Below are 27,020 nucleotides of genomic sequence, written 5' to 3'. Positions count from 1 at the left end.
ATCATTCACCATCACATCACTCAGAATGATGTGATGCGACGTTGATTTTGATGTTGAGCGATGGGCAATTATGGGATGTGCCGTTGAGGTTCATGTTGAGTGATGCGTAATGATGCGATCTGATTTTGAATTTGATGATGAAATGAGTAATGGTGTGATGTCGATTTTGATATTGAAATACGGGTAATGACGTGATGTCGAGTTTGATGTGGAGTTATGTGACATGACGTGATGCGGAAGTCTCGTGATGTTGTTTTCAAGTTGAAATCGTCATTGTTTGTGGGTTCTGAGGTTGACAATATTTGGAGGGCGTTGCATAGAAGTATGCTTTGTCAAGATTTTAATATGGTACACCGGTTAAAGTGTACCTGTGCTCGTGCCCTATGACAATCGGAGTTTACCGGTAGCGGGAAGGTTCCAGTCGTATGCGTGACCCTGCTCCCGCTGAGTACGAGGGGAGGGGTATTTGCTGCTCAGCGTTGTCTTCAGACTTCGGAGTCGGGGTCGCGGTCGGTACGTGGGGCGGCGCTGCACTTGGATGGATGGCGTCGTTACGAAGAAGGAGAGGAGGGTTGACCTTTGAGGTGAGGGGAAAGGAGGAGGGTTACGCTGTTAGTTTTGCATCGTAGGTGTCATCCCTGTGGTGTGGAGTTTGTTCTAGGGTAAAGACGCGTCGCTTTTGGGCGTTATATCGAGCCTATCAGACGTGTGGGAGGGGAGTGGACGGGATTGCCGTTCAGCGTTGCATTTGGAGTCGAGGACCTGGTGGCACTGGTGGAGATACAGAAAAGTGATGGCATATTACAGCGCGTGCTTGACTTTCGGTGGATGTTTTTTAAATCAACTAAGTAGGAAACACAGACGTTACGTTGGTTGTATCCTTATACTCCAAGGAATTAGTCACTGGTGTGTTGTTTATACATGAAATTGAATTAAACTTAGTTACCTCACCCTTCGTTTTGACTGAGATGCTAGGAGGACTCTCGTACATGCGGGAGTTCGCAAAGCAAGTAATATATAGTATATGTTTTATCTGCGAAAGGAAATGCCACTGTTGGATATTCCTTTCAAAGTCGGGTGTCTTAGCCTTACACTTAGTGGCACGCGACATTTTATTTTATTTTTTTTATTATATACCACGGCATCGATCGTTCGTCATCGAAAAAGAATCAAAAGTGAGAGACGGAACATGACAAGCTGGTGGCCGAGGTTGAAAACTGCATAAGAGAGAGAGAGTCCGTTTCCACTGTAAACGTCTGCTCACTTCTAACAAGTGAGAAATGAAAGATCTACTGGAGGATTTAACATGATCCTATAGGGCTCCTGAGAGTATCCCAGTGTTGTCCCCAGATGTTCTCCCTAGGACCATCTCCGGAGTCTCAATCTAACACTTTTCTAACAAATTGAGGATCATGTGAGGATATTCCCAGGATGTCACTGCTGTCCCGCAATGACATCCTCACGAGGAATGAGGAATGTCAGCGTTGACTTCGAGCGTTCTTATGAAAAGTCACTATCCCCTGATGTCAATCACAACATCCTTTCTAGAGGTCCACTGTGCGCTGGTGACCGTTTTCTGTGTTGAAACGGGCTGCTTTGCTTAGCGGTCGCCGAACACCGTTGTGATGATGTCGCTCATCACCTTGTGCCTAGGCGTGGATGCTGTAAAGAACTCGAATACTTGTTCGGGGAAATCTAACAAGGCAACATCAGCGGGGCAGCACTCGGCAGCAAATTTGGCCACCCGGTTCATACAGTGCGCTGAAAAAGGAACCCCCGTAGCCAGAGTATCACTCCTGTCGTACGCGTGCTTGAAGACCTTAGTGCTTTTCACTTATGAACGCAGCATTGTCCTAGGACTGTCCTTCCTTCCTTCCTTGATGTTTATTTCATGTGTGTCATTAACTCATAAACGCATAAGCTCAGTAAGTCTTTGAACATGTCCACGACATTATGCCCCTGGTGAGGCACGTACCATACACGATGGAACGTAAATTTTCTGAGGCATAAACACACAACAGACACATATAACACAAGCCTTAAGGTGCCTCAGAACATGGACAATTGAATTATTGCAGTGAACCGTACGAATCTTTCAAATGGCGCGATGATTTCGAAGTGCACGAAAGTTCTTGTTGCATATGTGATTTTGGCGAGACCTCAAGGCAGAAGAAGCAGTGACAATTGCAGTAGTGGGGGCCGCCTCTTGGTGGGGTCCCTTGAACATGCACCCGTCTGCGCCCCCCTCCCCCCTTCATAATTCCAGCACTTGTCGCGACAGCAGCGAAAACCAGTAAACGAAAAGTTAGCGGTCTCCCCGGTGATGCAATGAGGAGCAATGCGAAAGCAATCGTTCAACTTGTAGAAAATGCGATAATTTGATGCTGAGCATAGAACTAAAATGCAAGCGCACTGGTATATACTTGACGTTGGCAATATGTCCCACAGCTTGAGGGAAGGATAGAACACAAAAACAAACAGCAGAAGACGAGGCTTATTGATCTTGTCTTGTGCTGTTCGTGTTTTGTCTTTTGTCGTTCCCTCAAGCTCAGGAACACGTAGCCAACGTCAAGACAATTTTAAATTGTGCTTAACAGTTTGCAGACATCGGTCAAATGTAGGGACACAACTGCCGATTTAATGCTGGAGTGGATAACGCGCTGTGGGGCTCGGCGTGAAGAAAATCTTTTCTGGTTGCACCAGGAGTGCCTTGAGTATACACACAACCATCTCGCAACGCAGTTCCCCGATGAGGAAAGCGCGATCCCTCAGTTTGTCACTCAATGAGTTCGAAGGTCGCACAACACGGTAAAACCTTTCGCCTGTATGTCTCCTTTTAAGGAGCCATAAACCCGCATCCTGCGCGGGACAAGTGGACGCCATGAGACCACTGAGGCTTCTTTTTTTTTTTTTTTTCTTCTTCTTTTTGTGCGGCGGTCAGGGGCACCTGTGCTCGTACCACAGTGGTACTATGGCGTTCCATTTCTGATATGATTCACAGAACCGGTACATTTCATCGTGTCGAGTTCACAATCAACGTCAAAGTTGGTTGTCGTGCCGTTGCCCGTGCCAAATGTGCTGTTTATGGACATGCAAATAAAACTAAAACTATATAGATAAAACACCTCGAGTGAATGATGCACACTTCTTTGTGTGTGTGTTCGATCGTTCGTTCGTTTGTTTCTTTGTGTATTTTGAGAGCCATTGATTTTAATGACCTGAAACATTCACAAGGATCCTGTGGGGCTGAAGACACGATTTTCTGCAGAGCGTAGCCAAAGGCGTCTGTTCGTGTCGGCCACGGCGAAGCATGACGTAGCTCTCCTGTCTTGGCTTGCTAGATGAAATGTAACGCAACATTCAAATGCCTGCAGCTGCCTCGCGATAACCTCACCTATAGGAGAAACGCCCAGTGCTAAGCTTTGCCACACACGACGGTATTCGAGAAGATGGCCGGTTAAGAGTTGAATTAAATGCCATTCCGTTTAATACGTTAAGTTTGCGGTGTGGCTAATTGCCATAGAATTTAAACGGTTAGGTATGACGTGTTAAAGGTTCATGCGAATTGTGGGTAAACAGCCCGGGATGTTTACCCACAATTTTCGCCTGCAATTGAATGACACAATCTCATTATCAAAACTGCGTCAAAACTTCTGCGTCATGACCCTACGACTGAATACAACAACCAATGCCACCTGTATTTCTGTAATGCCTGGCAAGACGGTCGCTTCGTACTCCAGCGCCCCTTTCCTGCTCCTCCTCTCCCGCGGTCCGTATGTTTTTCCAGCGGTGGCGATTCTTCCCGAGTGTCGCGAGAACTGTCGTCTGCTATCGGCCCGCCGTTATTTGAAATGTTTCGGATGTTTTGAAATTTTTCGAATTGAAGTGCTTCTTATCGCAACACAAGGCTTTTAAATTGTGCTTGCGGACGGCTGCTGCACTTATAGCTGCTGCGTGTGTATCACGTGGCGCGTATCTTAGTGATTTGACGCCACCCGACTGAGGCCACCGTACTGACGCGAACAGACGCGAAGAATGGGGAACCCGCTGACTTGGCAGGCATGGAGATATAGGAGTCATGGCAACAACGCATGAACAAGGCAACCGGTACACACTACAACTATAGTGGTAAGGGGCGAATGTCGCCCTTGTAGAAATACAAATACCTTTAACCCCTCGATTAGGTCACGGAGATGCTCTCTTTCCAGGCTACGGGCGACAGACGCTGCCGTGTCATTCAGAGATAGCGCATACGCACGGAGAGCCTCACAAAGTTGGGCTGACGCAGACAGCTCATTTGCTTGTTGTTTTGGTTTCGTCTAGAGATGGGACGAATCCAAATCCGAATCCGAATCCAAGGAAGGTTCTACGAAACCACGAATCTTTCGAATCCTTTCTTTAGAAAGAGTTTAAAAAGCCAGGAAAAAAGAACACTTCTAGTGAAAAATGTTTTGAAGCAAAATGTGATACCTTTGTTTAACGAACAATGCTTCAGTTTAAGGAGAAAATATACCCATATAATTCTACTCAAACGTAATTTATTTAACATGTTGTCCGTCGACTACAAGAAAATGCGTAACTTCTCGAGTCTGAAGTATTTCCATACAACTAAGCAACAATCAAAAGCAAAACCATGTTACTTATACACTTGTAATGTAGCAGTTCCTGCCTGAACTCTTTCAGTCCAGAGCAATGTAAACAAACAAACAAGAAACACCCGTCGTCTAATGAGGGCCTTCGGCGGACTCCGAAGGCGCCAGTTTGAAAAAGAAACAAACAAACGCGATTGGTGGATTCGAAAGATTCGATTCGCCGTTTGGGGGCACTGGGATTCGGATTCTCGAATCTCGAATCCCTGCCTAGGATTCGAGGATTCTTGGATTCTGTTGGCACATCCCTACTTTCGTCAATGATCCTCCTTTCCCACTCTTCAGCTAACCAAATTTTCCGTACCTCCGGAAGATGAAACGTGTCCTGGGAATTACGGTCAGTGGGCTGACACTGTACCAACTGCTCCACCGATGCCGCAAATGACAGTATCGGGATGGACGGCAGACTGTCACGACGTCGTCAGCGACGTTTGACAAGCGCGCGCTCAAGAGAAGGTGGAGAGGATAGTGAAAACACGAGGAGGAGGAGGAGGAGAAGGAATTGGGGGGTCACGTGGGCTAGCCAAATAGCCAGCAGTGTCTCTTTCCCAGTCGTCCCGTGCTCTATGCTGTGAGCTGTTCTAGGCTTGTGTGTGCGGTCCATCGAGGAAAGCGAAAGTGACGAAGACAACCGATTGTACAGCATCACTTACGACCAAGTATCATGTCTTCGCAAGTGGAAAGCACTGATCGTGACGACGTATCGACAAGCTGCAGTTCCATGGAGTTCCGTAAGACGAATACGTTGAAGCACACGTGGCGCATCAGAAACTATACTCTTCGAAAGCAGTACTCTGCAGAACGATATATTGAGAGCCCTGAGTTCCCGCCAGATGATGATAGCCCATATAAGTGGTGTATCAGGTACTATCCAACGGTAAAAGCGGAGTACGGAAAAATATATGTGTCTATCTTCTTAATTCTGAGGTACAACGCGCAACATCCAAAAAGTATCCAAGCAACATGCAAGTTTTTGTTTTGCTCTGAACGTGACCCTGCGCACGGCTTAGAATTGAACACTGGAGTCAGAGATTTCACGTTCTGTAGACCAGTGGGTTTCGAACGTTGCTTCGAACAGCGCGTCGTCGAGGAACGCTGCGTGTCGAAAAATCAAGGCGACACACTCACTGTGGTTTGCGAAGTCACCCGCTTCTGTGATGTCACCGAGTTTTGCGATGCATAAGCTACCAAAGATTCCTATGGGAAAGTTAATCATCTGGAGGATGGACTGCATGACTCGATTCACGCAGCCATAGTTACAACCACATCTGTGGTTCACCAATAGAGACTCTGTGCGAGGTTAGCACGTTCTTTATCTGTGTTACTACTGTGTTTGTTCTGGTGCGTATTCATATGCCTGGACATTTCTAAGTTCCATGCGACTGGATTCACGTGAGGAAGGTTACATCATGTGTCTCTGGTCCAGCGGCAGAAACGCAGTGCGAGGCTAGCATGTTTTATGTTCGAGCTGTTGTATCCCTATTTCTTCATTACTGTTTTTGTAGTATTCGCCCAATAAAGGTATCGCTTTCTGTCACTGTGAATCACTGCTGCTTTAGGTCATGTGACGCTAGAGTCCACGCATGTGCATGCATTACGTGTCTTATGCCGTTATTTTTTGTTTTCCTTTTTGGTACTGCTACAATGATAACGGTTATTTCAGTACAGTATTACAACAGTACATATTCGCAGAATAGTCTTTACTTGGAAACATTGACAACGGTGCTGCTCCGCGTGACCGGAGAAGCGTCCCAAGCAAAAATCAAGAGTGGGACCACTTCAAAGTGGTTTATTGGACTTATTTTATTGGACTTGGACTTATTGGATTTATTTATTAGTGGTTTTCCGTTCCGTCTGTATTATCGTTGTTCCCTTATTACTGCTGGAGTATGCGCCCAATAAAGGCATCACTTTTTTTCTGACATTTCTGTCACTGTGAATCACTGCGGCTGCAGGTCGTGCGACGCTAGAGTCCACGTATGTGTACACATTACGTGTCTTTTGCCTTTTCTCTCTCTCTCTCTCTGGTTCCGTTACAATGATAATGATTATTTCGATAGGATATTACTAACATTAATGATAATTGTCGCGACACAACTGAGATCATGAGCGACGCCACAGCGGTCGGTCTGTGGATTGATTTTGCCCACCTCAGGGATTCTTTAATGCGCGATGAAAGCTCATCACACGGCGCCCCGTTTTTAACGTCCCTCACGGAAGACTGCGTGTTGTATACTTTCGCAATGCACCGCACAAAAAATAACATCAGAAGAAAAGACAAAAAACCAACGAAGAAGAAAATATTTGAAAAGAGTCAGACAAGCGACGGCGTATTCATCAGCTGATCCACATACTCGCGTTTATATACAGCACGAATGGATGGTATTTAAACGCTTTATAATTAAAATCATCATTAATTGCAATGTATCGCTGTGTCTGTATTTAAATACAGACTTGAAAGAGAAAAAGTATTTATAATTATATTGAAGTACCGCTTTTTCGTTATTTATTTTTTGTAAATTACCTTATAAATACTCGTTAATACGCTAGATACTCTGATTTCACTTTTCGGCAAGAAGGGCAAAAGGAGAACCGCGCTGTCATACCCTGTTTTCGCAAGCACGCGCATGCGACAAACAGTTTTAGATGGCTAGTTTTTCACTGTTGTTCCGGAGAATACTCGGGACTACCCAATTACCTTGTAGGAAGCATCATCGTCAAAGGTCTAAGCCTTTCTTCATCGGCACCCGTGAAGAGGTGTTCTTCCTTGCGAATCTGAGCCTATACGGGCGAACAGAAGATACCTAGAAGGTGCAGTCTTGGAGAAATTTATAATATTAAAATTGCCGTTATAAATAACAAGTAACTTATATTGTTCCTTACTTATCTGCTGTTATGACGATGGTTATATCAGTAATTCCAGATGGTTTCCCCACAGTATTTGTAGCAGTAGATATGGCATCTAAACACCGTATTTATACTTTGTCTTTAAATACTCCTATTGGAAAGTATTTGTCCGGAGCACTATTTCAGCATAGTATTTTGTATTTAAATCTAAATACTCAAAAATGGATTTATACCCATCCGTGATTGTACAGGACGTCCACGATATCCGTAGAAATGATCTCTAACAGATAGCGATGTCAAACAAAAACTGACAGCTCTCGTATGACATCCAGTTTTTCTTTGACATCGCTGTCTGTCAGCGATCATTTCTGCAGTTAGGGTGGACACCTTCTATCGTTCAGGTTGATCACTATAGCATTATAGTATATGTGCTGTAACCCACCGACACGGGGACCCCCGCAAAGGGAGCAGACGCAACAGGAGGAGCAGAATGAGCGAAGTCCATCCAGGGTTCGACACAAGAAAAAGAACGCACGGCTGCGTACACGGACGCCACTACCCAGAACAATGGCGCTTTCTCTAGTCTTAGCAGATGATAGGTGATGCTCTGGCAATCTACGTTGCCCTGGCGACGGCGAGACGCCACGGCCTTCTGCTTTGTTTCAAATAAATATCGTTGGAGGAAAGAATGCAGGGACTTGCGTCAGCGTACGCTTCCACTTCTGTGGCTAAACTTTATAAAAGATGTGTTAAATTGCAGACATTGGCTGTGTGGTACTTTCCAAATAGACTGATTGTGTTAAATCAGGACCTGTGATTCACGGTGACAAGAAGGATACTACTTCCTGGTATGGAGAGGGAGTGCTCAGCCAATTTTAATGGCTTACTCTTAAGGTAGGATACAACCCATGCGCAGGACGTCGACGAAGGTAGCCTTTTCATGTTAATCGATATTTCAGTTGAGCTGAACTGTGGGAAAAATTTGCCGTGCGTTTGGGACGCTATATACAGCTGTGAAGACTCGTGTGTGATGATTTATGTCGAAGTGAGGTGATAGCAACATTTCGGGAATCGTGATACTTTTCACTACGTTATAGTCGTGATATGCACGTCAGACTGATATCATGTAAACAGAAGGTAGACGCATGGGCAGAAAAACTCAATGAGGTCGCAAAGGAGATGTTTTCTTTATAGTTATGAAAATGATTTCATATCACACAAAGGGCACATATGTGGCAATTTTAATTTCTAGTTGGGGGTGGTGTACCTTATGAATGTGTCACCTCTGGTCTGTCCGTCAAAAGCGCCGACGTATGTTTTAGTATTGCTCTAGCAGCTAGTCGCGGAGTATATCTCAAGGATAATTAAGTCTACGACGCGCTCACTGCTGTCGCACTACGCGTCACGTTTTTGTAAGCATCGCAAGCTGAAATTCGATCAGCGAATATGTTAAATTTCCTTCAGATAGAACCCAATCTATTTTGTATTTAAATGGAACGAGAAAGAAATGTAACATAAAACAGCCGTAGGGTTTCTAGTTTTCGGCATTTATATTTTCCGGGGTATTACGAGATAGGGCGAAGTTACGTGACAAAAAGAAGTTATCCTGTTTTTTCATTATGTTATACGTCAATTCAATCTTGTACTACTGTAATTTGGTTTGGCGTTGGAGACTACAACAGTTCTGAAGCTCTTAGCCAGAAGTTGTGGACCATTGTGCGCCATTTTCTCAACGTCATCACTGCTTGTGTTGATACAATGTCTCAGCCAATATCTTGCACTTGCGAAACATTTGCGAGCATTTTGCGAATATTTACGAACATTTTGCGAAACACATTTTGGAAAGGAATAGACACACTCTCAATGCTCACAGTTCAACATGTCACACACAAGGAAGTCGAGCCATTAAATTACAGGCTCAAAAGGTATCGCTGAGGAGGCGTCAACTGGAAAGCTACCAGCCTTCTTTTCCTCCATCGATATTTGAAATCGGGGCAAGTGCAATAGCGTCTCGGCGTTGCCATGGTCACGCAGGTTGCCAGACGATCAGCTATCGCCCGCTAAAGATAGACACAGCGCGGTTCGTTGTACAGGGGAGTGTTTTGGAATTGCGCCGCCCGGAAAATTGAAGTTCGCCTTCGTGTGCGTTGTGAATCTAGGGAACATTCGTTATACTTTGTCGGCACCTGACATTCGCTCCTGGGTATACGAACTCACTTGCATCGCATTTCAAGCACCGGAAAGAGTCAAAGACGCTCGTTCTCGTTGGAGTTAAGACAAGCACTACATTATTCTAAAACAACTAGTATATTTACAGTGACAGAGAACGGGAAGTGTCCTCAGTCCCAGAAAGACCGGGAGCTGTCTCGCCTTCGGGGTCCCCGCAAACAGACGTCAGTCTTCCCAATGTGCATATCCTCAGGGTGCAACACTAAACCCCACGGATGGAACAACAACAACTTTATTTTCGACCTTGGAGAGTGGGGAGTTTCATCGCCACAGGCGATACTCTACCCCATTGCTGGATGGAATGGGGGGAATAAAATAACGAGCCCCTTCACAATAACGATCGAAGTCCGATGGTGTCCAGAAATGTCAGAAGAGCTTTGAGCGCAGAGCGTTGCTGGGCTGGATTGGGCCAGGGACCAAGCAATTTCGATGGGGAGAAAGGGCGAGAGTCCAGCTGACGAAGAGACTCGGAGAGTGTGGTTCGGGAAGGTTCGTAGTGAGGGCAATGAAGAAGAATGTGCTCCAGATCCTCAAGAGCACCACAGTGGCAGCAGGTGGGAGAGTCAACTTGTCTCAAGCGGTAACGCCACTGAGCTGTAAAGGCCACATCGAGGCGCATTCGGTGGATTAATGCAGCATCTTGACGAGAGGTGTTTCGTGGCATGCGGAAAGCGAGCGTGGGATCAACTCTGTTCAACATAGAGGGGGGAAGAATGTCGGTTGTCCGTTGGCGGGAAGCCAGGGGTGTCACTAGGCGTCGCAGAATGGAACGGCGGTCTCCTCTCAGCGGATGGAAACACTTCGTGGAACAATTGCACAACATGCGTTTACACCTGAAAGTCGTTGAGAATCATATATAACACCTTTAAAAGAAGCGAATTCGTTAGGTTGCCGTACCATAGGCCGGCCAATTCATCATGATGACCATCACCGACATCACTCACCATCACATCACTCAGAGTGATGTGATGGGCAGTGACGTCATGCGATGTTGAGTTTGATGTTGAGCGATGGGCAATTATGGGATGTGCCGTTGAGTTTGATGTTGAGTGAAGAGTAATGATGTGATGTAATGTTGAGTTTGGTGTTGAATGATGGGTAATGATGTGATGTGATTTTGATATTGAAGTACGGGTAATGACGTGCTGTTGAATTTGATGTTGAGTTATCTGACATGATGTGATGCGGAGCTTGAAGTCCCGTAATGTTGTTTTCAAGTTGAAATCGTCATTGTTTGTGGGTTCTGAGGTTGGCAATATTTGGAGGGGGTTGCATAGAAGTATGCCTTGATGAGATATGAATATGGTACCCCGGTTAAAGTACCTGTGCTCGTGCCCTAATCGTGATAATCTGAGTTTACCGGTAGCGGGAAGGGTCGGTCGTATGCGTGACCCTGCTTCCGGTGAGTACACTCTTAAAAATGAACTTCACCACATAGCACGACCCTAGCCAACCATCACCCCGAATGACAACGTTCTCGCCCTAGATTTGTTGAAAACGGGAGGAGGAGCCTATTTTGTGGCCATTATGCATGGCACAAAATAGGCTCCTCCCCCCGTTTTCAACAAATCAGGGGTGAGAACGTTGTCATTCGGGATGGTGCTTGGCTAGGAGCGTGCTATGTGGTGAAGTTCATTTTTAAAAGTGTGGGAGGGGAGGGGTATTTGCTGCTCAGCATTGTCTTCAGACTTCGGAGTCGAGGTCGGTACGCGGGGCGGCGCTGCACTTTGATGGATGGCATCCTTACCAAAAAAGAGAGGAGGGTGTACCTTTGAGGTGAGAGGAAAAGAGGAGGGTCCGCTATTAGCTTTGCATCGTAGGTGTGATCACTGCGGTGTGGAGTTGCCTCTTGGGTAAAGACTCGCCGCTTTTGGGCTGTTATATCGAGCACGTCAGGTGTGTGCGATTGGAGTGGACGGGCTTGCCGTTCAGCGTTGTATTTGGAGTCGAGGACCTGGTGACGCTGCACTTGGATGGCATCCGCGAGGGACAGAAAATAAAGGCGGACCTTGGCGTTCTATCCGATAATGCACGCAATGATGCATCAAAGATATACGCCGAATATGCATTAAAGTATGTTAGTGTACGTATTGTTTTTATCGTAGTTTGTGCGAATTGCGAATTCGAAGGATTTTTTTGGCAAACTTTCAGTGCTGTACTAGTCGCCGTTCAGGAGCATGCAATACAGGCATACTGCACAAACATAAATTTGCGCACTGCACCACAGTGCAGATCCAATAATAATATAGTTGGAAGTACGTAGATTTACACATAATGTGTGTCATCGTATTTGTGTAGTGAATTGGTACACCTGCCGCATCGTAGGACTGCGGACAATTTTGATGATCTGGGGTTCTCTTGACATGCCCCAAAGATCTTTGACGCACGGTACTGGAAGCAATGTTTACCGCACCCACATTGCTATCGTCATCTACCGGGATTGAGCCCGCGACCTTGTGTTCAGCAAGCAAGCCAGCACGTTCACGGCTGAGCTACCGAAGCCGGCAGTAGTTGAAAGGCGATCCGGAGTGTCATTGACTGCTGTACTGTGACCGTATCCTGGATATAAGAGTTGGAAGTGTCTCACCCCTCAGTAGTGGTGCCCACTTTCCCACGTCTCTCAGAATCAGCACAACGGTGAGAGACAAATGAGAAGGAACGGCTTTGATCGTAGACAGCATCTCTGCAAATAAAAGGCATATTGACTTTGTATTCCAACATGCAAAAACATGCGTCACTTGCACTGCGACGTCATATAGAGATGTTAGCTTTCCGTGCATTCGCACATCATGTCTTCCGTCTTTCACAGATTAGGTGTATGTATAAACAAGCATATATGTACGAGTAGGACGTCGATAAATAATGTCCCTGCTGATTCTCGCTTGAGGCTGTGCCGACGAGTGTTCGACGCCCTTGTCATATTCCTTACGAACATCGCGCTTTCTTTTCCCTTCTTTTTACACACATGTACGTACGTACTTATTTATAGTCGGGTTCAGTATCGGAACGAAGCCTCTGTCTTACGCGCCTACGACAGCTTGTTTCTGTGCAGTGGGAGGGCAAAGTTTGAAGAAACCAAATGACCAAGTGCCTGTCTGTCCACTCACAATGCTGCAAGTAGCGTGGTATTCCTAGTTGGACGTGGGTCCACCGAAAAAGCCACGTGTGCTTCGATCTTGAAATGTTACCCCTTGTTTGGTGGGTAATGGGGGGGAATATGTTTATTATATATAAAAAAAATTAAGAGGGAAAGGTTAGCCACCGCTATGGCGGCTTGCTATTTCCAGGAAGGAAAATAAAATAGAGGCAAACAAAAAGAAAAACAAAGAAAAAGGGGAAACAAACAAACATAGGAAAACAAATAAACAAAAGGAAAAACAAATAAACAAAAAGAAAAACAAAAGAACAAAGAGGAAAACAAACACAAAACTGGTCACAGTTCACCCAGAAGGCCACAGGACCGCAGAAACTGAGCAAGTGCCTTTGTCACCTGACCATATTGTGGGTAATGGGGTAGAGAAGGAAGCTAGGGCTGACCTACTTGGATGGCGTATCACCTGTGGAAACCTGCGTTTCCACAACCTCGGGGCGTCAGTCCGTCCGCTCCGTCCGCTCCGTCGCCCAGGAAGACACAGCAAGCAAAAGGTTCGAGCAACAAACAAGCGTATATTGCATACCGCTACGCAGCCCAGCCGTCTCAATCGTCACAACCAAAAGAAGCCCCGAAGTTCCCCGCGTACCTACGAAGTACGCCCCGTACCTCTGGGACACATGACCCGTATTCAGCTTATCAAGAAAAAAGACCACGCCCCTACCGGAGTTCAACACACGCGCCCCGGAATGGTACCCACACACCTTATAGGTCAGGATGTCGCACGGACACTGAAGCTATATACTTATAAGGCAACTGGAGGTGCTCCAGTGGGATTTCTCCGGCCGAGTAATCTTGCTACGGTTAGTCGGTTACATTTTGTGCCGTTCTTTAGCTGACCACGTGGGTAATAGACGGCACTTCGGTTATTGGATTCAACATCTCAATATGTTTCTGTCTGTACCTAACAGCGACCCAATTTTTATTTTTATGACTGCGCGAAGGATACGTTGTTGCACCGTCTAAATAATTGCATCTGTAAGACCTAAGCGGGACCACTCAAGGCATTGCCTATTCTAAATTTCATCTTATTTCTTTCATTGAAATATGCCAGGTGAGAATCGGACATACACAACGGACAGCGGCGTTGTCATGAGCTACTTGTACCCTAGGAGCTCGTCCCTGCACAGGCTGCCGCTCATCATCAATATATCTCCGGTCACTCGAGGCGGAACCCTGAGTCTATACTTCCTCAGACTTGACATCGGAACTCCTCACAGCGGAACCTGTGATGGAGATCGAATGGAGGTACGTAGTTTGTTAATTTCAGCTGTGCGGTCGTGGCCATTACCTAGTTTTTGCACGTTTTGAACGCAGGTATATATGTCCCAGAGTGTCCCATGGATGCAGGTTCCCGCAGTGTTGATATAAACATTCAAACTTAGTTGGAGGATGTAGAGTAATTTCAGCAGGTGCGCTTAATCATTGTCCATCTATCTCCAGGGTATGTCAGCACTCATACTCAGATTTGGAACTATTTGTGACTCGCGTTAATTCCCGGTGAACTAATCATATGTCATCAGCTCTACTACATACTATGTGTCGAGGGTAACGGTAAGAGTCGCGTGGTATGGACTATGAAGTCGTGTGCCACGCACGCTGATGCGCACAAGCGTTTCCTTTTTTTTTTCTTTTTTGCGGTTGTATATATGGGCCAGGGATGGGCAGTATTTAAATACATTGTAATTAAAATACTATTTAAAATATAAATACATGCATTTATATTTTGTATTTGAATACAAACTTGAAAAATGTATTTATAATTATATTTAAATACCAATTTTCGGGTATTTATTCTTGTAAATACTTTATAAATACTCTTAAATACAGAATATACTGACTCATATCTTAAAGTTGCCCTGCATTTGACCTTTCGGGAAGAAGGGCGAGTTTGGGGCGCAATTATGCCGGGTTTGCGCTAGCATGCGCATGCGACAAACCATTTTAGATGGCGAGTTTTTCACGGTTGTTGCGGACAACGGTCGTGACTACCCGATTACGTTGTTCTACGAAGCATCTTCGTCAAATTTAATACATGAATTTGAACATCGGCACCTGTGGAGATGCTGTTCCCCTTTGCGAATCTGATTGTACGGCCGAACAGAAGATGTCTAAAAGAAGCAGTCAGAAATTTCTCATATTAAAATCGCCATGATAATCTGACAAATAAATGCAATTCTTTCTTGCTGATTTGTCCTTATGATCATAATTATTTCTGTAATTCCAGATGACATCTTCCTCGCAGTATTTATGGTAGTAGTTACGGTATTTAAATACCGTATTTATATTTTGTATTTAAATACTCATGTTGAAAACTATTTATGAAGAGTATTTAAATACCCCTGTCAACAAAGTATTTTGTATTTATATTTAAATAGTCAAAAAATGTATTTATGCCAATCCCTGATATGGGCGTTCTCTTTCTTCCTCTCTTCTACACGTACATTTGCATTGTTGTTGGTTGAGTATGTGAAGAATGTCAAGTGACTGTTTTGACACTTCTGATTTTTTTTTTTTTTTACACTTCGTGTGATTCAAATGAGATAAAATTTACCGCAATACGCCAACAGAAAACGGCTATTGCGGCAAATATAAGACCCTAAAACATACTGCGTACTTTCTCGATGTAAGAGTGAACTTCCAACCATGTGCTTATCGCAGGTCCACAAAAACTGCGTATCACTATAAATCAAAACGATCTATCAAGTACGCAAATGTCAGGCAAGGGAACATCCTCCAATATGTGAAGTTCGCAGCTTTCGCATTCACTGTCTTGCAGTTGGATTTAAGTTAAACCGAACTGAATTACACGACAGAATCTTTAAAATAACAGAGGTACACATGACCTCACATGTGACAGGCTGCATGTTTGAAGCAGCTTCTGCTTTGGAATGTCCTTGTTTCATTTTGAAGTTGTGTATCTTGTCTGCAACTTCAATGAAAACAATTCCATGAACGTGACGTAGCGATACATGACTATTGTGTCATAGGTACGCGATGGTGAAACCGCAACCTCTAGGATGTTGGCAACATTGTGCGGCCAAGCCAACCCGAACCCATTGTTTTCAACCTCCGACAGGGTCACCATAATCATCGACAGTGATCGTACTATAATCTACTGGAGTGCCCTCATGAGATATAGTGTCATGTATATCAGCAGCACACAAGGTAAGTTATTGTTCTATAAATGTCTAATTAGAAGAAGAATATATGAAAGCCTTGAGCTCAGTTTCTTTTATTGCCACCGCTTCCACTTCGTTTTTTTTTTCGTTCTCTTTTTTATGCCTTAGAGCTCATAGGCTGATGGTTGCTGTGCTCCAGTGCCTGGAATCTGTTTTCGCACCTATGTATAAAGTGTCTTCTTTTTTGTCGCGTGTGACTCGATAATTGACTGCGAGCGAGCAGAGTTGACCCTAATTTTGTTGCATATTTGACTACGAACGGGTGGTACAAAATCACACAATTTGCAACTGCAGACGCATCAGCCACGCGTAAATGAAGTATAACAGGGATCTAGTCGAAGCCCCAACCAACAACATTTATTGCAAGTCACAGAACGCAACCTGAAGTCCTGTTTATACGTAGCGTCGACGAGCGAGGGCGCGTAACGATGTTGACTGAATTATCAATAATAATGGTGCCGTGATGTTAGACGTAAGTGAATGAATAAATTGAAATAAATAAATGAATGAAATAAGTGAGTTACACGTAACGTTTGTCTTCCCAATGTAAGGACGACATGTTGCACGTACCGCAGGGCAGGACTTCGGATGATTTGGACCACCTGGGGTTCTTCTGACGTGCGCCGGCAGTTTTTTTTTCAATTCAATTCAATTTTATTAGTAGTATTTGCAATACATAGTACACAGTGGGGGCCCCGTAGCATAGCTAAAGTCTCCAACAGATTCCTACCGTCCTCACCCGAGATCAAACCCGCGATCTTGAGCTCAGCAGACCAACACGTTACCGAATGAGCTACCGAGGCCGACAAGTTGACTGACCGTCGGCTGTTTATGCTCGAGCGGCTGAGAGCGTGCAACGTTAATCGTTTGCGCGACAGCACTCGTGGCGAGCGCTGTAAAACAGTCACACGTGTGCTCCTCGAAAGGAAGAAGCAGCAAAGAAAAAATGGCGGAATCCAGGGAACACGTCTAACGGCGAATTCGGATGCTCATTTCATGGCAGCACGGCCAAGCGCCCTAAAATTGCTAGGTAGGCGCCCCAGCTGGATCGGCCGCTGCCACCCGAACATGAGGGCCAGGGGTATAGCGGTTCTAGTCATTGGATTGCAGAGGTGGTGTCCCTCTATATGAGTCCCGACCGGCGGTGACGGTATGCCACGGACAGGCGATGACGGTGGCCTATCTCCATGGCCGCGCCGGTTGAACTGAGGCCGGTGCTTCAGGCGCGTGGCCATCCTCATCGTTGTCCATCGGCCGCCATAGGATTGTGCAAGGGGCACCGCGGTCGTCCGTCTATGCCCGTCGTCTGCTAACCCACGTGAACTTCCAATGACGGCACTCGCCACCGTTGCAGTGCGGATGTGACGACACACGATATAGTTGGGCCACCCGCTGCCGGATAGTTTCAAGACCGGGCGATAAAAGTGTTGGCTGGCAAATTCCGCGTGCTCGGAAAGCGCCCCGCGAACATACGAGATTGCGGGGTCATTCCGCGCCAACTGATCCAACGATGCTGCTCGACCACCGCCGATATTTACGACAAAAATTAGAGTTCATTGAGGTGGTATTCTTGTCTCAAATAAAAAAAAAAAGCCTCAAATAGCGACGCGCGTTCCGACGATAGGAGGCTCTGAATTTCGCGCTTGGAGCAAACACCGTGGCCCCTTCTGGAAGCGTGTTGTGAGCGTCCTACAGCACCGAAGAAATCCAAAATTTAAACGTGTCTAGAAGGACAGTGTCACCAACTGACCGAGTCTCAATAGTCTACTGCAAAATGTTGGAATTGGGGGATCCTGGGAAACACTGCAAAATTTGCCCAACTTTGACATTTTTTTTATAAAAGTAGCTACAGCACCTACCAAAACAAAATTTTGCAGGTGTAAAGCCCCTCAGGAGTAGTCTATAATAGAAAAGTATTAATTCTTTTCTCAACGATATAGGTGTTGTAAAAAATTCGTAAATGCGCAGAAATCCTTAAAAAGTCCACATTTCGGGGTTAAAATAATTTTCAATGGCGATAACAAGCCCGAAATATGCGCTTCGCATAGAACTGTAGAAGAACTCCTGATTTATGCGTGCAGAGAAAATCAGGAAGGTTTCTTTTTTATAAACCGAAGAAATAATTTTTTTCTCGGCGCTATACTCGCGACGTAGGCTTTGCAGCGCGGTCTCCGAGTATATGCGCACGCTGATCCTGCTGTCCTCAAAAAAACCTTGAGGCAAAACACAAATTTTAGCAAAAGGAACGCTGGAAGTTGTTCTACAAGTGGAGTGAGTCAACATTGAAACGGAAATTTCCTTATTTCGGTAGAGCCCTTTCGACCACCTCAATGTAGCGGGCTGCACACAGTTCACTGAAACTACCGAACACCCATACATTCAAATGCATGAAAGAATGATCACATGTGAGGATATGTCTCACAGGCATTCTGGAAGTTGACTCGGTGTGGAGTATCCGGTATTCGACCCAAGCCGGGTGACTCATCTTCACACGCTTCCGCACAGCCGGTTTAAGGCTCTCCCTTCGCTTCTCGTGTTCACTGCCTTGTTTATCTTTCCTGGCTGGCTTGGTCGGAGGGCAGTCCGCACTTCGTAAAGTTACAATCTCTTATAACAGCAGTTCGACTCTATCTTTGTTCCTTTTTTTGCCCCTTTTTGGAAGTCAAACGTACAACACATTCTACACAGGAGTATCCTATATTACCTGCAGTTTTAAGAGACAGTTCCATTTCGACATACTTGCACACGTGCAATTTGTGTTGCTGGTTTGTTAAACCGCTTCTTTTGGTGGTGGTCGTCGTTGCCCTTTCGGATATCTTGAACCTATACATTACGGTGACACTTCGGCGAGTGCTAGCCCCAGCAAAGGACCTCCACAGCGGTGAGTGTTGAATCGCTCTCCTTCTTTTACGCTAGCTTGTTTTACTGCTTGTTGTTTCGCGGGAAACAACGAATTAGAGCAACATATTCCATTCTCTGGCTCTTCTCTCCTTCCCATTTGCTCGCGAGGTGGTATTCCACAAGAAAGTTCCCCTATGGGATTCTAGCGTCTAGCATATTTTTAACGAAATTCAGCTATAGCACATATGGCGATAGATATTTTTGCCCCTAAAATTAACCTGTAGTGCATCACAACTCACTCTTGATATATCACTTGATTTTATTCCTTCCTGGTGTCACAGTGACACCGTTTTCTTCCATGAGATTTTCTTAAAATCATGCATGTCGGTTCTGTAAGACTTTTTTTCTTGTCTATGTTTTCAGGCATGACGCTAATGATCCTCCGCCGCGTAGCTTTGGGCCACTGCACTGCCATAAGCGCACATGGTAAAATCCGTCGTATTACTGCGGGTTCCGCGATTTCAGCATTGCTGCTCAGCACATCGCAATGCCTTGTCCAGGCGCGACAGAAAATGCGTACTGGCACGGTAGTCAGGCTACTATATCGTTGTTTATTTCCGTGATGTCGACAGACAGGACCTACAGCACAGGACTTATAAATGATATCAGACTCACTCGCGCATGACAACTCAGCAGAGCACGTTTTTCAAGGGCAACTCCTACAACGCTTCACCACGGACAATCCTCACACTGAGAAAGTTTCACATTAAGTATTTTACAGATGGTGCTGCGTCATAGTAGAGAAAAAAAAGTCGTCAATCTCTGTCACCATGTATATGACTTTGGAATGAGCTTCTTGGCCTTTTTTCTGTGCGACATCACATGGGAAGGTTCCCTGTGACGGTGTTGCGGGAACGTTGATGAGGCTCGCAGCAAAATATTAAAGCACAATTCCAACCAAAAACCGTTCAAAAACCAAATCTTGACGCCTCATGATCTGGGTGACCATAAACGAAATTCAGATGGAAGCTTTGATTTTGCTCATAAAAACCGTCGTTTAACTATATCCCAACGGAGGTACTAATTTCTGAAATGAAGGAAGGAGACGCGTATAAAGGGGTACTGAAGGTGTACAAGGTCGAAATATACAGACATACTTTAAGCAGCATAGCGGCAAGCGCCAAAACGGGAAAAGGGAAATCAGTAGTCAAGCGAACATGAACTGTCTTTTGGGGCTGGTCGAAAGAGCTCTTATATATGTAAAGTATTGACTTAATTCACTTTCAGAAAAGCTTCCTGCATTCCTTTTGCTAAAATTTGATTATTAAATTTGATTATTAAAAATTTGCTTATACTCGGCGACCGCGCTGCAAAGCCTATACGTCGCGAGGATGGCGCCGAAAAAAATTATTTCATCAGTTTATGTAAAAAAAAAAACTTCCTGATTTTTTCTCCACGCTTAAATGAGGAGTTGTTCTACAGTTATATGTGAAGCGCATATTTCTAGCCTGTTATCGCAATTGAAAATTTTAACCCCGGAATGTGGACTTTTTTAAGGATTTCCGCGTATTCACGAAAATTTCGCTTTGGTAGATGCTGTAGCTATTTTTATGAAAAATGTCAAAGTTGGGCAAATATTGAAGTGTTTCTCAAACTCGCGCAAATTCAAAATTTTGCGGTAGATTATTGAAATTCGATCAGTTGGTGATACTGTGCTTCTAGAAAACACGCTTATGTTTGGGGTTTCTTCGGTGCAGTAGAAAGCTGACAACCCGTTTTCGCTCGGAAGAGCAAATGTCGGAGCCCCCTGGCGTCGGAACGCGTCGCTATTTGAGGCTAATATTTTGGATTTGGGATACGTCTACCACCACAATGAACTCTGATTTTTTTTTTTTTCGTGAAAATCGGCGGGGGTCGAGCAGCATCACTGGTTCACTTGGCGTCAGACTTGTGCCCGTTACTCGAAAAAAGTAATTGATTACCGTTACCGTTACTTCTGTGGAAAAAGTAATTGATTACCATTACCAATTACTCGACTTCAAATGTAATTGAGTAACGAGTAGAAAAGTAACGCGTTACTTCGGTCGTTACTCTGCATTCACGCAAATTCTAACCGTCTTTGTGTGCCTCAGTAAAAAAAAAAAAAAAGCTCAACAGCGGAACAGCTGAAACAACAAGACAAACGAAAACACGTAGGACAAGGAGATCTGTACGCCCCGGAAGACGTTAACCCGCTTGTGGAAGAGCATTGCGTGGAACTTCCCCATGACTCACTAAACCTCCAAAGCTTCAGGTACTATCACACTGGTGTAGGAAGAGATTAGGGAGAGAGACTCTGAAATTCCAGAGCGTTATTACAATGACCTCCGCTTGCTATAGTAGAACAGCCCAACAAAGGCTGATGGCACCAGGGGCTTGACTTGGGGCAGAACCTCTGAAAGATAAGCTAATCTCTGCCGGAAAAGTAATCAATTACTGAGTAATCGATTACTCAGAAAAGTAATTGATTACTCGAAAAATTACTTTGACAGTAAAGTAACTGATTCCTCGAAGAATTACTCAAAAAGGTAATTGATTACAAGTAACGCAATTACTAGTAACGCGTTACGCACAAGTCTGCTTGGCGTGGAATGAACCCTGCTTTGCTTTGACCAAGCGAACACTCGGATCTGGCAAAAAAAGTTGCCGCGAATTCGCCACGAATTCGCCATAACACATGCAAGTAGACACGGACGTTCCTATGGCCACGCTCGAGGGAGCAGACGCCGCGCTCTTTGACGACGAAGTATAAACTGCAAATCAAAGCCAGCGCAGCGTGCTGTAAGCACCCGATCGCGCAAGGCGACGTTGCGCAGGCTACGGCGTCAGCCGCAGGAAACCAGTAGTTATTGGAGTGTAAACAGCGAACAGTATAAACAGCTAGCGATTGCCCTCATGTACATGTCCCGGTGCACTGGCTCCGTCTCATTCTAGCGAGGAATGTTCAAATACTTACATAACTGTCCTTCCCACTTAGTTAGAAGGTTCGACGCCACAGAAATCTGGCCTCTTCCAGGCTCGCTCTGACCGGCGTGGCACCCTCGTATAGTGTCTTTAGCATATGCCGTGGATGTCACATACACCACCATAGCACGCATTCCACCTTATGTGGCTGCGGCCACTAGCTCGCCACGCGGCCCGTAGTTCCGGACGAATACTGCACCTGGAACCCCAGTGGCCGTGGCAAGTGGATGCCCACTACGCACCTACAACCGAAGACCAGCTCCCGTGGCTCAGTGGTTAGCGTGCTGGCCATGTCACGTCGAGACTGGGAGGTACCCGGGTTCGAATCCCGGTGCCGGCTGTGCTGTCTGGGGTTTTTCCTGGGTTTTCCTCAGACGCTTTCAGACATATGTCGGCACAGTTCCCTTAGAAGTCGGCCCAGGACGCACATTCCCCCAGGGCGTGAGTCGTGACGTTGCCGACAACGGCAAGCCCTATCACCACCACCACCTACAACCGAAGACGGTAGGACGGCGAAGTCCCGAGAATTCATGCAAATCATATGCAAAGGCGTCTGTCATCTACCATAAGGGTCGACCAATCTAACAATGACTTATTGCTGCTATCGATGCCGCCCCAGGGGTCTTAATCGCTTTATCGTCGTTACGGTCGTTACAAGCTAACGAGTGGCGTGAAATTCAAAAAGGTGGGCACGTGACACATTGCGCGTGACGTGTACCACGCCGTTCACGTATCGTGCGAAGAGCGCCGTGCACGTGTTTTGTCACGTGCCGACCTTTTTAAATTTCCCGCGCGCCTTTTTCAATTTCCCGCCACTCGTTAGCTTGTAACGACCGTAACGACGATGAAACGATTAAGTCCCCAGGAATCTTCAGAAGTTCGCCTCTGTTACACGGTATGTGCTAAGGCACCATCTGTGCGCTGCGCCGCACAGAGCGAGGAAGGAAGAAGCCAGATTTCTATGGCGTTGAAGTTAGGGGATCTTCTTTCTAGGTGGGAGGGTGGGTGTTTGCACATTCCGCGCTGGACTGCGCGTGTGCATGACGGTAATCGTTAGAGTGACTCAGTTTCTGTTCTGGAAGTTGCAATAAAGAACGGACATGACTGCATTTGATGTTCTGAGGCTGGAACACATAGAAGGGACAAAGACACGAGACAAATACTCTTGAGGCTTTGCATGTAATTGTCCATTCTATGTGTTCCAGCCTCACAAAATCAATTGCCATCATGTTCGACAGATGTCACTTGCGTCGATCGCGTAGTATGAATGTGTGCATGAGTGAGAAAACATGTAAGAGTGAAAGTGGGATGAGTGAGAGAGTGGTTGGTTGTCCCTTCAGATGACGCATCCTTGGAAGTCGCTGGGGAGGTGTGGTAGGTTAGCTTAGCTCATTTGGTAGAGCCCTGGACCGGTAATGCAGAATATGTGGGTTCGAGTCCTACAGCTGGTTAACCTTTACAGTGACTTCCGCCTTTCATGATTTGCAATAAAGATGGTTGGTTGGAGCTCCTGCTCGACCTTGGCTACTTCAGTGCCTTGAAATACAGTTTCTCCTGTTGCCACTGAATTATGGAATGCTTTCGAATCGAATTTCTATTGAAGAATGGCACTTGATGAAAAGTGAGATTCCAACCATACTATCCCCTTTTCGCTCAGATGTCAGGTGTGAATGTAAGGCTAGCCTCTGGAGTGCTAGTCAGAGGCAAGCTAGGGTGGTGCAACTGGTAGCATCCCTCACCGAAAGCGGAGAGTTTGAGTTCGAATCCCATGGCTGGTGCCTTTTCATGAATTGCTATTCTCTAATCGGCTATAACGTTTTTTTTTCCTGTAATCTTGTTTAATAAAACAGTGATTGCACTATGCACTTTGTGTGGGACTGATATTGACCTCCACTAAGCGGCAATCTTGGGCTTACAATTAGCAGCAACAACTGCTGCAGGAACTTGTAGTCATCATTTGTTCAATGACAACGTAGTTATTGCCTGAACAGGACAAGCTTTGGGGAGCCCAGACCTCTCCTGCTGTGATACTTCGATGCCCTCATTTGTGTTTGCCTGCGTTTTCAGGTGCCGGTTGCGGAGGACGCGTTACCCATACCGAAGGAGCCTTCTCTAGCCCTGGGTACCCCGATGCGCTCCAGGAGGCCAAGACCTGTCGCTGGTACATCGGTGTTCCAGGCCGGAATCAAATGACGCTGCGGTTCCAGGCTTTCTCACTCAACTCCACCGCCGGTTGCGATACCAATTATGTGGAACTTTACGAAGGCACCTCGGATCAAGATGACAGTTTCGTCGTGCGGTACTGTGGTCAGGTACGTCGAAAAGAAAAAAAATGCAGTGGCGGCAGGTACTTCTGTAAAAATGCAGGCACTTCTGTACAGGCATGTCGCATAACGCAACGCTCTCCAGTGAATATCTTGTCAGAGTGTTCGCGTCTCTGCAACTTCTCCCGATATGAAAAGAAACCTTCCTCTTGCATCACTGTGCTTACGCTTTGCGTTTCCTTGCGGTAGGGGTGACTGGTTGAGTGCCCCTTACTGCGGACGTGCTTTGTATTCACCAGTGCATATGTGCGACCCACGCGAAAGCGGTATACCATGACATGACTGATTGATTTCTGGACGTTGTAGTTCAAGGTCATGTACTCAAAATCAGGGATCGGAACCGGAACTGAACCCGAACCGAAAACCGGAAAAAACCGTTATTTTCTGACGAACCCGAACCGAACCGAACCCGAACAATTTTTTTGCTTGTCCTGAGCCGAACCGGAACTGAACCGAAAAAAATTGATACGGTTACCGGTTCGGAAATCGGTTCAGAGGTGAATTAATTGTGCTACTGACCGACCTTTTTTTTTTGCTCACCTGAAACGGTTATCTCACACTTTTCTCTTACAATCGTGTGCGGTGAGCGTAAGCTTGCTTGCATGTAGCAAAATTACTGCCCGTGGACCGGTTAAACCGAGGCCGAAAAAAGTAACTGTTCCAATCCCTGTAAATGCCCCGACCGCTGACAGATTTTTTTTTTTGTCTGTGTATGTGCGGGGGTGGGGGTTCCCCCTGAGCCGAACCCGAACCGAACCGATATACCTGAACCAGTTCAAGCTGATAATTTCGGTCCAGCGGAGCTAAACCCGAACCGAACCAATATGCCTGAACCCGAACCCGAACCGGACCGAAAAAAATACCGGTTCCGATCCCTGCTCAAAATACATAACCTACGACTAACTCCACCATCACAACGACCTCTGTACGGTCAAAGTAAATGGAAATAGGGAACCAGCCTTGTTTTACCTAAGTGACGTCACTTGGTCACTTCACTTCTTTGTTTCTGCCCTCCATGTACGATAGCGTCTGGTCCTTACACTTGCGTAACATTTAGCGGCTAAGTGCAAAAAAAAAAAAAAAAAAAAAAACGGAAAAGAAAAGAAAGAGGACAAGAAAGGAAACGTGAACACTAAAACATTATTGAATCCCTGAGGCTGGAATCTTCGATGCTGAGCAATGCGCGGTAGCTGATGTCACCACAGGAGCAAACACGTTCACCAATAATGAACAGTGTGGTCGTCACTATCTTGATGAGTATACTCCGTACTAATCCCGGGAAAGAAATCACGTTCTTCATTCACGTTTGCGTTATGCGGTGCTGCTTTGTGTGCGAGCTTTACCCACAGTCACAGGCTACAGTCACTGTGTTTTGCCATAGGCTTTATTTGCCGCCATATTGTCGCCTGTCGCAACAGTGAGCGCGAGACAAACTTGTACAAGCCCCATATCCTCTCCGCTGCTTGCAGGACCATCCGGCACCATACGAATCTCGAGGAAACAAAATTGTGGTAAAACTGGTAACATCGGGACCACAGTCTGGACAAGGGTTCTACGCTCTGTTCCGTGCCAACGTTCAAGGTATGATATGTAGTTTCGGTTTTCTTTTGTGACGTTTCGTCTGCTTCGGCGCGGCCCTGCTTTCAAAGCATTAACATCGTGACATTTTTTGGCATTGGATTTCAGCCCGTCTAGTGCTTTCTAAAAACTGTCTTTGATGTACAAGTGACGACGTCTGTTCTTGTCTGTGTTTTTTGCAGAAACGCCATCACAAGTTCAGTACGCGGTTGGAAACCAGCCATAAAAGAATGCAAACAAACCGACGTTACACAGCTCGTTATTGTGATAATGTTTACCTCGTCATTTCCACGAAACTCATAAATTTTTTGTTCTGATTAAAAAGTGCCCCTTTCACAAAACCACATGTACGTTCACTGCTGCTGTTCACGGGGAACGCAACAACTTGTCTCGCCACATATGGGCAGTGAAGAACAATGTCGGCGTGTTGTGTAGGATGAAGCTGTTTGCTCAGACTTCAGGTAAAATGTAATTTAAATGACACCGTTGTTCTGGATGTTCCATGTAAGGCTTGAAACATTCCATACGTAACATTCCATAATGTGTGTGTTAGTTATGACATAAATGCGAGTTCGGAAACGCCGTCAGCATATTGAAGTCTACGTGCAATTCACTTGATGGGGTGCCAGTTAAATCGTTTTCCGGGGTAAGTGCATTTACTTCTGCACACCATATTGTACGAAAAGTGTGACCCTCGCCCAAACGAGGATAGGAGTCATTTTTTATATTGGATGGATATAAAGTGCATGTGTTCCCCAGTGCTTATCACCCTGCCTGGACGTTTTCATGTTACGTTGACGGCTTCTTTTCGTTCAATAAAATGTTTCATTTGCGTTATTTTGTTTCCGGTTTTATGATTTAGTTCTTCATGAGCGCCCTTGTATTTACAGGACCTTCGTACGTAGTTTGTCCAGTGGTTAACACAACATATGGTGCAGAATGCTGCCTTATGTTGCGGTTTGTTTTGCAGAAAATGTAACAGGCTTCAGGGGAATCGAGAATCTTTACGCTGTCATTCTTACCATATATTTTGAAATGCATTAGAACGGGAAGGCACATTAGATGATAAGCCAATCATCGGCATGCATCAAAAGGGATCAGTCACATTTTCAGAATAGCCTTCGACTTACGGACTCAGTTACTTTTATCAGTCATCGCAATGGTGACTTGCTGAGGTTACAACGACGTTAGTTGGTTTACATGTAGTTTAGATAAC

At 45.5% G+C, this 27,020-nt stretch overlaps 1 protein-coding gene across 1 annotated transcript; it reads left to right on the top strand.

Annotated features, from left to right (window-relative positions):
- Positions 1 to 15,870: 15,870 nt before the first annotated feature.
- On the top strand, positions 15,871 to 26,346 carry LOC135384167 (tolloid-like protein 2). The gene is made up of 4 exons (XM_064613390.1): positions 15,871 to 16,044; positions 23,970 to 24,214; positions 25,696 to 25,807; positions 25,987 to 26,346. Exons 1-4 carry the CDS (start codon positions 15,897 to 15,899, stop codon positions 26,028 to 26,030), a joined length of 549 nt encoding a protein of 182 aa, XP_064469460.1. The 5' UTR covers positions 15,871 to 15,896; the 3' UTR covers positions 26,031 to 26,346.
- Positions 26,347 to 27,020: the final 674 nt, after the last annotated feature.

This window comes from Ornithodoros turicata, chromosome 2, assembly GCF_037126465.1.
Source record: "Ornithodoros turicata isolate Travis chromosome 2, ASM3712646v1, whole genome shotgun sequence".
Taxonomy (NCBI): domain Eukaryota; kingdom Metazoa; phylum Arthropoda; class Arachnida; order Ixodida; family Argasidae; genus Ornithodoros; species Ornithodoros turicata.
Note: the sequence above shows the minus strand (reverse complement) of the source record. Positions and strands in the feature narration are given on the sequence as shown.